This window comes from Lepidochelys kempii, chromosome 4, assembly GCF_965140265.1.
Source record: "Lepidochelys kempii isolate rLepKem1 chromosome 4, rLepKem1.hap2, whole genome shotgun sequence".
NCBI classification, from domain to species: domain Eukaryota; kingdom Metazoa; phylum Chordata; order Testudines; family Cheloniidae; genus Lepidochelys; species Lepidochelys kempii.
Window position 1 is genome coordinate 21684807 of NC_133259.1, and position 13085 is coordinate 21697891.

General features: G+C 38.9%; 1 protein-coding gene across 6 annotated transcripts in view; it reads left to right on the top strand.

The window, feature by feature from the left end:
• CCSER1 (coiled-coil serine rich protein 1) overlaps nucleotides 1-13085 on the top strand; it is a 1062049-nt gene that overhangs the window by 941073 nt on the left and 107891 nt on the right. The window contains exon 10 of one of the 6 annotated variants that reach the window (XM_073340700.1): nucleotides 2957-2995. The exons of the other annotated variants lie outside the window; for them this stretch is intronic. Within the exon in view, the coding sequence (XP_073196801.1) occupies nucleotides 2957-2965 (9 nt within the window). The 3' untranslated portion in view covers nucleotides 2966-2995. Of the gene's footprint in view, nucleotides 1-2956; nucleotides 2996-13085 lie in introns of those variants that run through there. 6 annotated transcript variants of the gene reach the window in all.

Consider the following 13085-nt stretch of genomic DNA (forward strand, 5'->3'; position numbering starts at 1 on the left):
GATGCACTAAGATATGTGAGGACCTGTGGCTTTTTCCTTTTTAAAAAAACCCCAGTTGTTAGCGATTCAGAAAATAAGTCATTTCAATTACTTTAGAAATAGTTTTAATGGTTTTCTGACAAACCAGTTGAATAACAGGAAAAATGCATTTAATGTTTTTTATTAAATATTGACTTTAATGTACTTTGGTCTCTGCAGTTTTATTCAGTTGTTATGCTGGTGGAACTGCCCTAATAATATGTATGAAATAAAAAAAAATGAAGGAAGCACTTTAATAGATAAAAATATAGCAGATACAAACTACATTCTCAGCAAATGGAAAACGTTCTATTGCCTACAGTAAATTAACTCAGAACATAAGAATGGCTATACTGGGTCAGACAAATGGTCCATCTAGCCCACTGTTGTGTCTTCTGGCAATGGCCAATGCCAAACGCTTCACAGGGAATGAACAGAACAGGGAAATGATCAAGTGATCCATCCCCTGTCATTGACTCCCAGCTTTGAGCAGCTAGAGGCTTAGGACACCCGGAACATGAGATTGCATCCCTGACCATCTTCACTCATAAATCTTCTTTATTATAGTTTCAACAAATTTGCTTGGTACTAAGTTAGGCTTACTGGCCAGTAATTGCCAGGATCGCCTCTGGCCCCCTTTTTAAAAAATGGTGTCACATTAGCTATCCTTTAGTCATCTTGTATAAGACTAGTAGCCGTATTAGTCTGTATTCGCAAAAAGAAAAGGAGTACTTGTGGCACCTTAGAGACTAACCAATTTATTAGAGCATAAGCTTTCGTGAGCTACAGCTCACTTCAAGCTTATGCTCAAATAAATTTGCTAGTCTCTAAGGTGCCACAAGTACTCCTTTTCATCTGATGTAGAAGCTGATTTAAGTGATAGCTTAACATACCACAGTTAGTAGTTCTGCAATTTCATATTTGAGTTCCTTCAGAACTCTTGGGTGAACACCATCTGGTCCTGGTGACTTACAATTGTTTAATTTATCAATTTGTTCCAAAAACTCCTGTATTGTCACCTCAATCTAGGACAGTTCCTCAGATTTGTCACCTAAAAAGAATATCTCAGAAGTAGGAATCTCCCTCACATCCTCTGCAGTGAAGACCAATGAAAAGAATTCATTTAACTTCGATGCAATGGCCTTCTCTTGTGTGTGTGTGGAGGGGAGGGGGAATACCAGCATGATAGGCCTGTGCCACGCACTTTACATGAAGATCCAAATTTCTCCAAAGTTCAGGGGTGGTCAGATCTGGGTCCCCGGTTCAGTCCCAGAGCGAATTTATTTTTTATTTGCTCTAATCACTGTCATGGATATTTATACATACTGATAATCTGATTTTCCAAGAAGCCCTGATTCAGCAAATTATCCCTATTTAGCAAAGCACTTAAGCTTTTACATAAGTCCTATTGACTCTAATGGGACTTAAACAAGTATTTAAAGTTAAGCTTCAGTGCTTTGCTGAATAGGGATGGATTGAAGCGGGTGGTCAAGTGTTTTGCTGAATTAGGGCTGGAATGATCAGAAAACGTCCAGAGGCAGAGATATAATAAGAATCTAATTATACCAAGAAAGGTCTGTGACTATCACAGGTAAAAAGAATGAATTCTGCAATAATATCAGGAGGGAAAGGGACATCACTTAGTGACTTCACTTAGAATGGAGAAAAGCCCTTTAAACTGGAATACACCGGATTGCACCTATGAAATTAAATTATACAGAATATGACAACGTATCCATCCATGTATTTATTATGTGTTTATGAGAAAAGCAGTGAGCACCAGTCTTACTAGCTTGCTTAATTACCTTAAAAATCATAGAATGGATGGTTCTTCCCATGTAAATAAATACCCCCCCTCCACACACACCCCAAAATAAGCACTATGATCAAAATTTAACTTCTTGAGACTCTGCATGTGAGAAAAGTTAACTTGTGCATCTCAGTATCTACAAGATCAGGCCTTAAAGCCATCAAAAGCCGACCCACGAATAAAGGCATTTCATGAAAACTCCTCCAAGCTTAATTCCTTCAAGAATAGATGGGCTTTGTAGTGTGTATGTTTAAAGATTAACAGATCTGGGGTCTGGCAAAAAGAGGGGAAGTATATTCATGGCACTTACTGATTTGAAGTAAACTCTCCCCGAATCTAATGACAGAATGTCTCTCTCAACTGCATGGTCTTTATTGTGTTCTGTTGTACAACCACAAATATGCAATAAGGATGCTTTAGGTGGGATCTTAAGACATAATAAAATTTCACCTAGGGCTTGTCTACACAGAGCAGGAATGCACACTATCGGGGTATGATTTCTAAAGTGCACTCGTGTTACACACTAATTGGTCCATGTAGCCTCTACTGGCACAAATTAGAAGTTCTCTAGTGGGCTTCAGTTTAGAGCTGTTTGTTGAAGTGCACTAGGGAACTTTCAATTCATGCCAAAGGGGGCTACACAGGCCAGTTTGTGCACCAGTGGGCCTAGGATATCACCCCAGGTACTTGTAGCTTAACATAAAATATTGGGCCAGATCCTTAGCTATAAACTAATCTAGCTCCAGGGACTTTCATTGCATTAGGATGGTTGACATCAGCTGAGGATCTAGCTCTTTGTTTCCACAGCCAATAGTGCATTAAAAAGGGGGAGAAAGTATAATGAAAGGTGGCATGGACTGAAACTTAACCTTTCGTTATCAAAGTTATAAGTAATAGTTGCACTTAATCAAGGGATGAGGTTAACAAGGGTGTTTTTTGTACTCAAAGTTAGTGAATGAGGCAGGAAGTATGAGGTTATTTCGTTCCTTTTAATGTCCACAATGGTGCCAGTGCTAATTTTGTTTAGTGATTCATCTTTGTTTCATATGCATTCTTACCATTTTCATTCCATTTTCTTTGTTTTTATTCCCTCATCCGTTATGTTCCATTGTGCATTCTTGGCTACAGTTCGTGTAATCATTACCACCGTCTGAAGGAAATCCCAGTCTCCAGGTATGGTGCTACGCTTATGTAAAAACTAGTATAGAGTTTCTCAAACTTTTTCATACTGTGGACTACATCTTCATAGAGATCATCTATTACAGCCCCCTCTTTTCCCATTAAAGATGGATTGACATCCCTGTGGTAACTAGAGTAATTGCTTACATGGAAAGGTGATATTAGGATACTATTTAATGTACGTTTAGCTTCTTTTAATTTACCACCTCAGGTAGAAACAAAGAGGAGAGGCAGCATCTTATGGCCAACTAGCTCTCCACAGACTGCTCATAGTTCATAGACCACAGTTTGGGAACCACTGGTGTCATTAATTTAATGAGTTGACACCTGCCTAATCTAGTCCGTAGAGCTAGTTGCTTTCATTTGAAGGAACCCCTTGAGTTGCATTGGTAGTTCAGTTTGCTATTGCTAATATTTCAGATTAGATGCTTAGTACTCAGCTGTACTGTTCTCCTTTCTAATGACAGACTGATGGATAAATAACTTTTGTTACTGTTCATTCTCATCCTTACTGTTCTATTTGTATATGTCTGAACTAACTTCCGTAGATAAAGTTGCCATTTATAAATATCGTTTACGTGACTTTATTCCTTTCAGTAATATATCATACAGAGGATTGGTGCATGGCTAATCGACTCTTGCTTTAAAGATGTAATTATTTTGTTTGAAGATAGCTGAAGTTTGATTAAAGTGTGTCATTTGCTACATAGTGCAATGATAAACTTTGAGAAACAATTTTTTATAACCCTCTAAAACATTGCCAGAAATCATTGGCTTTATGGCTTGGCTCGCCAGTGTACTTTGGGCCATCAGGCAAGAGAAAAGGTAAGTCATTACAAAATATTTATTCTCTGTTAGAACATAGTATAAATTCTTTTAAAGTAACAAAGGTAATTTCATACACAGTGTTTATACGGACCATGAATGAATTGTTCTTATGCACTCTTTTTCACTTGTGCACATTTTTATATGCATTGGGCTAGATCCTAAAATGGTAAAAGTTGTGTCCTTGTGGCACCTTAGAGACGAACACATTTATTTGGGCATCGGCACATGAAAATACACAGCACATGAAAAAATGGGAGTTGCCTTACCAAGTGGGGAGGGTCACTCGGTAAGGCAACTCCCATCTTTTCCTGTGCTATGTATTTATATCTGCCTACTGTATTTTCCACTCCACGCATCTGATGAAGTGGGTTATAGCCCACGAAAGCTGATGCCCAAATACATTTGTTAGCCTCTAAGGTGCCACAAGGACTCCTCATTGTTTTTGCTGATACAGACTAACACGGCTACTCCTCTGAAACCTTTCGAACAAAGAATCCGTAGCCCTAATGAGCTTTTAAACCACTTTGTTTCTTAAAGAGCATCTGTTACTGAAGCTTGAAAAATTCCTTAAAACTAAAAGCAGATTTCTGTTGTGCCAAGAAAGAAACCCAAAAGATCAGCCCATTCATAGAAGGAGCTAAGTCTTGGCTCTGCTCAAAGATTGAGATCTTCAGTACCATCTACCAGTAAACAATTAGGAGAACAAGGTAGAGCGTGCTCTGAGAAGATGCTGTCACCAGTACTGACCCCTTCTCATTGTGTGGTGTTGACTCCAACACCTGTGCCCAGGTTGTTGAGACCGACCCCCGGTACAGCACCAGGTCCTTTCGGGTAACAACCACACCATAAAAATGTCATGGTACTGATGACACTGGCGGCCTGTGCAGGAGAATGGGAGCTATTGTCTCTTAGTGCTGGATTCTCTGAAGGTTCAGAAGACAAGTCAGCCAGTGCTGGTGGATCCTTAGGCCCTGGCTTCAGGCTTACCTCAGAAACAAGATTAGCCCTTGGTACCATGGGGGGGACTAGATCTTCAAAGCATCACCTGGTGCAGTCCAGGAATAAACCCAGAACACTGTCCCTGGTGCCAGTATCTCAAGACATATACTTACTGACTTTCTTTCCTAAAACCTATTCTCAAAAGGATGAGGAGAGGCTCCTTACCTTGGATGTTAGAAGGGCATTGGCTGTTTATGAGGACTGAACTAAGTCTTTTAGATCATCATCCCAGCTGTTCATGTCAGTTGCAGACAGGATGAAGGCCTACCAGTTTCAACACAGAAGATTTTGTCCTGCGTTTGTCTGTGCTATAACATTACCAGTGTAACCACCCTCCCTCTCCACAAGCAAGGTGGTAGCATATTCTACAAGATCTCAAGCAGCTTTTACAGTCTTTTTGGCTCAGGTGTCTACAACAGAGATTTGTAGAGCTGCAATTTGGTCACTGATATACACCTTTACTACTCGTTGCCCTATATGTCAGCATTCCAGAGATGATGCCACATTTGGACAAGTAGTTTTTCAGTCATCGTTCAGACCCACCTCTGAATTGCCCTGCTTGTGAGTCACCTGAAGTGGAATAGACATATGCAATCACTCTAAGGAAAAAACGTTCTTAACCTGTTGTGTAACTGTTGTTTTTTGAGATGTGTTGTACATGTCCATTCCATGACCCATCGTCCTTCTCCTTTATATTAGCGTCTGGCTGGTAAGAGAACTAAGAAGGGCCTGGGGCAGCTCCACCCTTTATACCCTTGTGCAGCAGCACTGAGAGTGCACTAAGAGAAAAATCTCCAACTCTGGTTCAGTGGGCATGTACACACCTGAAGTAGAAATGAAGTATGCAACACATCTCCAACAACAGCAGTTACACAACAAGTTAGGAACCATTTATTTCAATTGGGCAACTTTTCCATAGATAACATTAGTATTAATAAGCTGGTTCAGTTTGATTTCAGGTGTACTGCTGTAAACCTAGAGAAACTCAATTTACTTAAAAGGAGTTACTCCAGATTTATAATGGTGTAAATGGGATCCAAATCTGACCCTGTCTAATTGCAGATTTGTAGCATACAAATTGCAAGGTACATTATTTAGAGATTTATCCTAACTAAACTTGGATTACTCCTTGTCATGTCGCTACTGTATAATTACATGACCTTCATGGATATTCCTTGCTCATTAGCAAAGCAGGTTCAAATTGGCTCTGTTATGCTAATGCAAATAGGATCATGGCTCAATTCTGGGAATGCATGTGACGCTATTGCTCAGTTATGGTACCTCATATCAACCAAATTTTGAACATAAATAAATAAATTATACATTAAACACAAAATACAATTCGGTGGGTTTGTAGGTAAACTGTGCAAGAGCAAGGAGAGATGGAGAAATTCAAATGACTGGAGATTCAGTGTGGAATGGGTTGAGAAGCTGAGATGGTTATGTGTCTGATCTCACCAAGGTGAATCTGAATCTCTCCATTGACAGCAGTGGGCCCTAAATATTTTGTGCACATGTGGACAGGAAATTCTTAGGACCGTAGTTAGAGTATTTGCAGAAATTTGCCTGCCTGTTGAGAATTAGCAGGGAACTTATCTGTCAGTGACTGTACAGTATCCTTGTACCCAAACTGGTGAAGACAATGCCGTCCATATTGTATTGAGTGTTTTACTTCACAGAATGAATACAACAGATCTTTATGTAACTGCTTAAAAAAAGACATCAGTTTGCCTGTAAATTCAAAGTGCTTCATATATTCATATATAAAAATTCAAAATGCTAAATACTTCAGTTCTCAGAGTCTCTAAATCACTTTTGAAACCAAGGCTGCTCCCTTTCTTGGTTATGAGGACATTGTGATCCCAGAAGTTACTTTTTGATTTGTTACCACAAAATCCATTTTATCCTGGATAAAGCAGAACATTCCTCCAGTGGTATTCATTTTACGTGCATATAAAGTTGAAGAATTGAGATGTTGAAAACCATTCATAAAGAGCAAGGATAAAATAATGAAGCAGGAAAGCAAGTTTAGGTTTATTAATGTAAGCCTAGATTTGGCTCATGGGAGAGGTTCTGCCTGCCTGCTGCATCACTCATTCCGAATGAAAGAGACCAGGACAAAGGATGTTCCATTCTGGTTCAGCTGCAGCCTTTGTTAGCAACAGGTAAAGTCTGCAGTGTAAGACTTATTGTTAGTGGGAGAGAAGTAGCAGGCTTTCTGTAAAGTCAATGAATATTGCACACATGTATCTGAGAGCAGGTTGTAATTCCAGTTTCTAAAATGATGCTGAACGTGGTTTGACACTGGTGTACGTTGAACAGTTTTCAACACATGTTCAAAGGCAGCTGTTGTTGACCCCTGTTGTTAGCAATGAGTACATTATATAAAGCATCTTTATATTGGAAAATGTTATTGTGTTTAATTGCAACTGGAAACTCTCCATTTTGATGACATTGTACTGATCACAACTTTGCAGTCATTGTAGACAAGGAAAATTTGCTTTCAGCTAGTCATGGTTAAACCCAGGTCCTAGCAGTGTGAGCCTACCACAGTCAGTATTGTGTCCTCCAAGTCAACTGTTTGCAATTGTGTTTAAACATAACATAATAAATCTTGTAGCGTAGACATGTCTGTAGTGTGTGCAAGGTGAATGGCAACACTTCCACTAACTTAACTGGGTACAGGATCAGGAACTGTGAATCTTTCCCATTTATATCATTTGTATTTAACTTTATATTTCTTCTTTATTTTTGAAACCTTTTTTCCCTTGGTTAATATTTTTTTCACTTGAAGGTTTTCCAGATACCAGTTTTATGCATACATGCATGGAACCTTGAGTCAACAGACAGAGATTTTACAGATATAAATTTTCTTACTTCACCTTCTTATCCATATATAGTGGATCCTCAACTAGCGTAAGTCAATGTAGTTCCATTGATTACAATAACTGAGGATCCGATCGATTGCATTTTTATGCAACAGTATTTATTTTATCTCAAACAACCAAACCAATGTGACTGATCTTGACTGACAAATTTCATCCCATTCACTGTTTCTGGTTGAACTAAAACCAATGGAAAGTATGAATTTGTAGTGGAAACAGTTATACTACAATGGCACTCAGAAGCACTCTTCTATCCTTCTACATATAGCATCATTAAACATGATTAATGTTGATGTACTTGGAGATATAAGCCCTTATAGCAAAACTTTTTTTCATTACTAAAGCAGAATCCACTTTTTGGGCACACCCACTCAAATAGGACAAGTGCCAGAGAATAGATTCAATACAGTGCATTTCAGTAACTCTAAATAATAGATAAATGGTGTCTCTTGTCCATTTAAATGTCACTCTTGATCTCTTCTGCAAATCTAGCCATAGTTGCCTATAGGTGTTAATTAGTGTTTGTCAGATTATCTCCTGTATTGGGATGGATGGCAGTAAATCAATTACCCCCGTTTGTTTATTTCATTCTGCTTCCCTTCACTGTTGTGGTTCAATCAGTAGAAATTAGTAGTTTTTGAATATCTTATTGCTTTTACAATGCTAATTTTAAACAGTTTATCAAATGAGTGAATTTCTTCCAGCTCAGTGTATTTGTACGAGCTTCTGATAATTGGAATAATCACTGTATTTCCATTTCCACTTGCATATGCTGTTTAAGAGGATTCTGCTCTATATTGAAGGATTAAATAGTCTGTTTTTCTGTTTTATTTCTCAGCTCATGTACAGTATAGCTTATGCACTGAAAATTAAAACTAGACTGGGTACACAGTACACATAAACTAAACTAGACTGGGTACACATTACTCCGTACATAAGACCCTACTTGAATTGTGAGATGATTGTCCCAAAAGTGAAGCTAGTTGCAGACAAGCCATGGAAAATTGCAGAAAAGTAATAATGTATCTTATAATTTGCGGTAATAAGGTCCATAATTACTTTTCTGTGATTTTCCTGTGTTGGCCGTCCGGGGCTCTGAGAGCAGGGGTTCCCGCTGTCTGCTGCCCAGGGCTGAGAGTGGAAGGGTTCCTGCTGTAGAATTGCAGTGGAAAGCTAATATTGCAATTTTTGAAATATCATGAATTAAGTAGGGCCTTATCAAGACAGAACAATAATAGGAAAAACACTTATAATGAAGCTATCTGTGTGTACCAGTGTTACTCCATTTATGATAGTAGGTTTCCTACAGTGAGAGCTGGCCATGCAAGATAATAGTTGAACTTGGATACTACGAGGGGTCTTAAAGTACCTCTAGTAAGACACAGCTATGTTCAGGACTTCAAATCCCACATGCCTCAGCAGTACATTTTCAGATTTTCAGGGATAATTAACATTTTAATATACAAAAACTACTGTGGATGTCTGTGGTTTGTAAAATCAAGTCATTTTTTAAAGAGGGAGAGAATGATTTGAATCGTGATCAACTTAGAATGAAACTGAGGAGGAAGGTTGGCGTCTTATTACCTATGTGTATGCTGGCACACCAGAATATTATTACCGTGCTGATATTGATAGTATGAGTGTTGTGGGGAATCACAGCTCAATATTGATTTGGGAAGCAGTCATGCCTCCCTGCTGTGCTCCTACCCATCTTGTTTTTGATGTTTCCTATGTTGTATTGAAATCAACCTGGTTTTATAGCTGCAGTTGTCAGTATAAATGCCTCTCTGGAGTAGAAGTGAATCATTTGTCTAAAATTGTCTGCCTCAGGATTGTCTTGATTCAAACACAGGATCCAAACCTCCTGGCTTTCTAGAGTGGCATTTCTCTAGTTTACATTCTGTAGTTGGTTCAGATAGATGAACATTTAGTTCAGCAAAACCTGAACCTTGCTGATGACTTGTCCTGCCAAGCTTTCCTTTTTTCATAAAGATTTTCATGCATTTGTTTTCCTTAAACATAAAGTCACAGAGCAGATTGGGAAGTCTATACAGATACTCCTTACTTGATATAAGTAAGTAACAAGTAGGTGGGAAATTATAAAAAGACATTTAACATTTCAGTGTAGTCAAATGTATTTGTCATTAATTATGAAAATATACAGAAAGTTACTGAACAATACAAGTCAGAGAGCATCATAACAGTGCGGTAAAGTTATCACTATTTAACAGCTTGCTGGTCTGTATGAATGAAGGTTGAAAAGGAGGAAGGTGTGAGAAATGAAGATGAGAGGATAGTCAAAGGAATTAGAGAGGAGAAAAAGGCAAAGGGAGAGGGGATACTAAGTCAAGACACAGAAACCCGTGTGGTGGTGATCTCCAATGAGATATGAACTTAATAGGGCTTTTATGATGTGAAAATTTCTTGTGCAGCATCTGAGAAACTAAGGCCTGGTTGTCCTGCACAACTTTCTCTCTCACCATAATATTTCACAAAACTCCACAGTTGCTCAATGGCTTACAGTCACAGTGCAAGGAGTCAACAGAGTAGGTCACCTAGTTAATCTGTAGAGACTTTACCCACTTGGCTTAACAAATTCTAGACTTTAACAAGACGATATTGAAAAGAATAAAATTATTCTAGTTTACGAAACTCTGTTACCTCAAGTCTGTTACAGCTGGAACTACATGTCTGCTAATGGAGCAGGAATTGAGTAGTTACTGTAAATGAAATCCCTAAATAACATCAGTGAAGTACGAATAGCAAATCATCAGTGAGAAATTATGTAACTGGGTAACTAGTAAGCAATTGAATAAGGAGGACAAAAATGTAGATAGACATAAATACCATCGAATCTTAACTGTGAGAGGTGTGCTTCAGCTTGGATCATGAAATTGTATTCAAGAGAAGAGACCATATAATGAAGTTATTTTGCACAAGGAGAATTTGTAATGCTGCCAGAAGTTACAGAAACAATATTAAAATTCAAAAAGATAAACAGGGAAATACGATGTACAAGTCTGTTGTTTTCGATAATTCTGGTCTTCCTGCTGTTAGTTTTGCTACAGGGCAACAGCTCCATTATTAATTAGGATCCAAAAATCACAGCAGAATCCAAAAGGAGTACATTTGGATTATGTATAGTGAATAAATGTCTGAGGGCACTTGGTACAATATGAGGTGCTGAACATGAACAAACAGGTGGTTCTGTTTGTGAATATAACCACTTGGTTGTCAAACTAGATTTCAAGTAATGTCCAACCTCCTCATGGGAAGTAAGAGCTGAAAAAAAGCCAGTAACACAGTGTGATGAGACAACATTATTTAGTACAGGAAACAGAGAAAGAAAGAGCTTTAACTCAGTTGGAAATTCAAATGGTAGATGCCCTGGAATCATATGCAAACAAGTAAAATACAAAAGGTAACCTGAAGTGAAATCCATGATAATGGAAGTTGTCACAAACCATCCTTTCCCCTCCTGTTACAAACCGCAAAGCAGGATAACTAGACAAATGAGCTCATTACTCTGACCTCAGGAAAAGGAGACCCTGCCATTGAATAATCCCACAAATTAGGTTTATATAAAACAACTGACAATAATAATAATCATAGTTAATAATAATACTGCTATAGCACTGACCATTGAAGGATCTCATTGCATTTTATACATAATTTATTTCACACCCTTGTGAGCTAAATACTATTATTATCATCATCATCCCCATTTTATGGATAAAGAAGATAAAGTAAAGAGGGATGAACTGATTTTCTGATTTCTGCATGAATATGTGTAAGAGCCAAATATAATATCCGTGTCATCTGAATCTCCCACATCAGCTCCTTAAAATAGGGTTTTAGTGGGACTTATGTGTTGGACTGAAACACATAAGAAAATTGTTGATTGGGGGAAAAAATAGGTCCAGGTGTCACATTCTGGAGTGTGATCCAGACTCGCGAGAGGTTGTGTTGCTGCTTGCCCTGTAACCTTGGGCACCTCACAGCGCTTTGCTGATGTAGCTCCCAACCTGTGCTGCTCGCAACCAATCTACAAGCATTCACGTCACACCCTGAGTGTCTGTGTGCTAGAGAGCCCTGGGACAGCAGTTCTGACCCCAGCGCTGTGTATAGCGCCACAGCTCCACTCTGGCTTCCACCAGCCCTGGTTACTATTTACAGGGTGTCTCCAGCACACTCCCAGTCTCAGAACCTTGACTGAGAAGAGGGTCAGTTATCATCTTGCTGGAAAACTGTGGGTGACTGACTCTCTTCTCAGTCAAGGTTCCGGGACTGGGAGTGTGTTGGGTCACCCTGCAAGTAGTAACCAAGCCTGGTGGAAGCCAGAGAGGGGCTGTAGGCAGGCTGCTGGGATCGGAGATGCCTAACCAGGGCTCTCTAGCACACAGACACTCAGGGTGTGACCTGAATGCTGGTAGGTTGGTTGGGAGCAGTCCAGGTTGGGAGCTACAACAGCAAAGCATTGCGAGGCACCCAAGGTTATGGGCAGGTGGCGATACAACCTCTCATTGGTCTGGATTGCAACTCAGAATGTGACAACACGATAGCCACTAGAAAAACAGATCACAAGAATTACAACTTCTCTTAGCCACATAAATGGTTGGAATGTTGAGTCCTCTGGGAAAACGTGCAAAAAATGTTTAAAATCTGTTAATCTTTTGCATTGCTTGACCAAAAAAAGACAAGGGATGAAATCCTGGCCCCAATCAAGTGAATGACAAAAGTCCCATTGATTTCAGTGGGATCAGGATGTCACCCAAGGTCTAAGGTGTATGACCAAGAATACTAGTTAACAATGCACTATTTATTTCTCATTGGGTGAAATTCTCCCTTGTGCAAAAGGCCAGTCAAAGGCTTATGTACCACATAAAGCTCTCAATACAGGATTTAAATTGGATTTAAATGATACACAAGACATTTACTGGCCCTCTGCGGCAGGGTGAATTTCACCCATAGAGAATAAAACGTTACTTTGGTATGTGTATATAAATTTAGAATAAAACTGTGCACAAACCCCACAAAGATATTTTGATTTGGAAAAAATTAGTCAAGTGTAATCACACTTCAATTTGGCTGAGAAGTCAAGATTAACACATCAAATAAGATTTAAATTGGAACATAATCCCAACATGTCATAGTTTCATGTGACATCAGGATCTAACTTTGTGGTTCAAACCAGCTGTGACTTTTGTATGCACATTTTTAAGGCACCCTTTTAAGCTGGGGGGAAGAAAGTGCGTGAAGAGATATTAGTTTAACTTATAAGACTTACTGAACTGTACAAATGTGCAGTAAAAACTGTAGGTTGACAGAGAATTCTTAGAACATTCAGCAGTACAGATGGCCTTTAG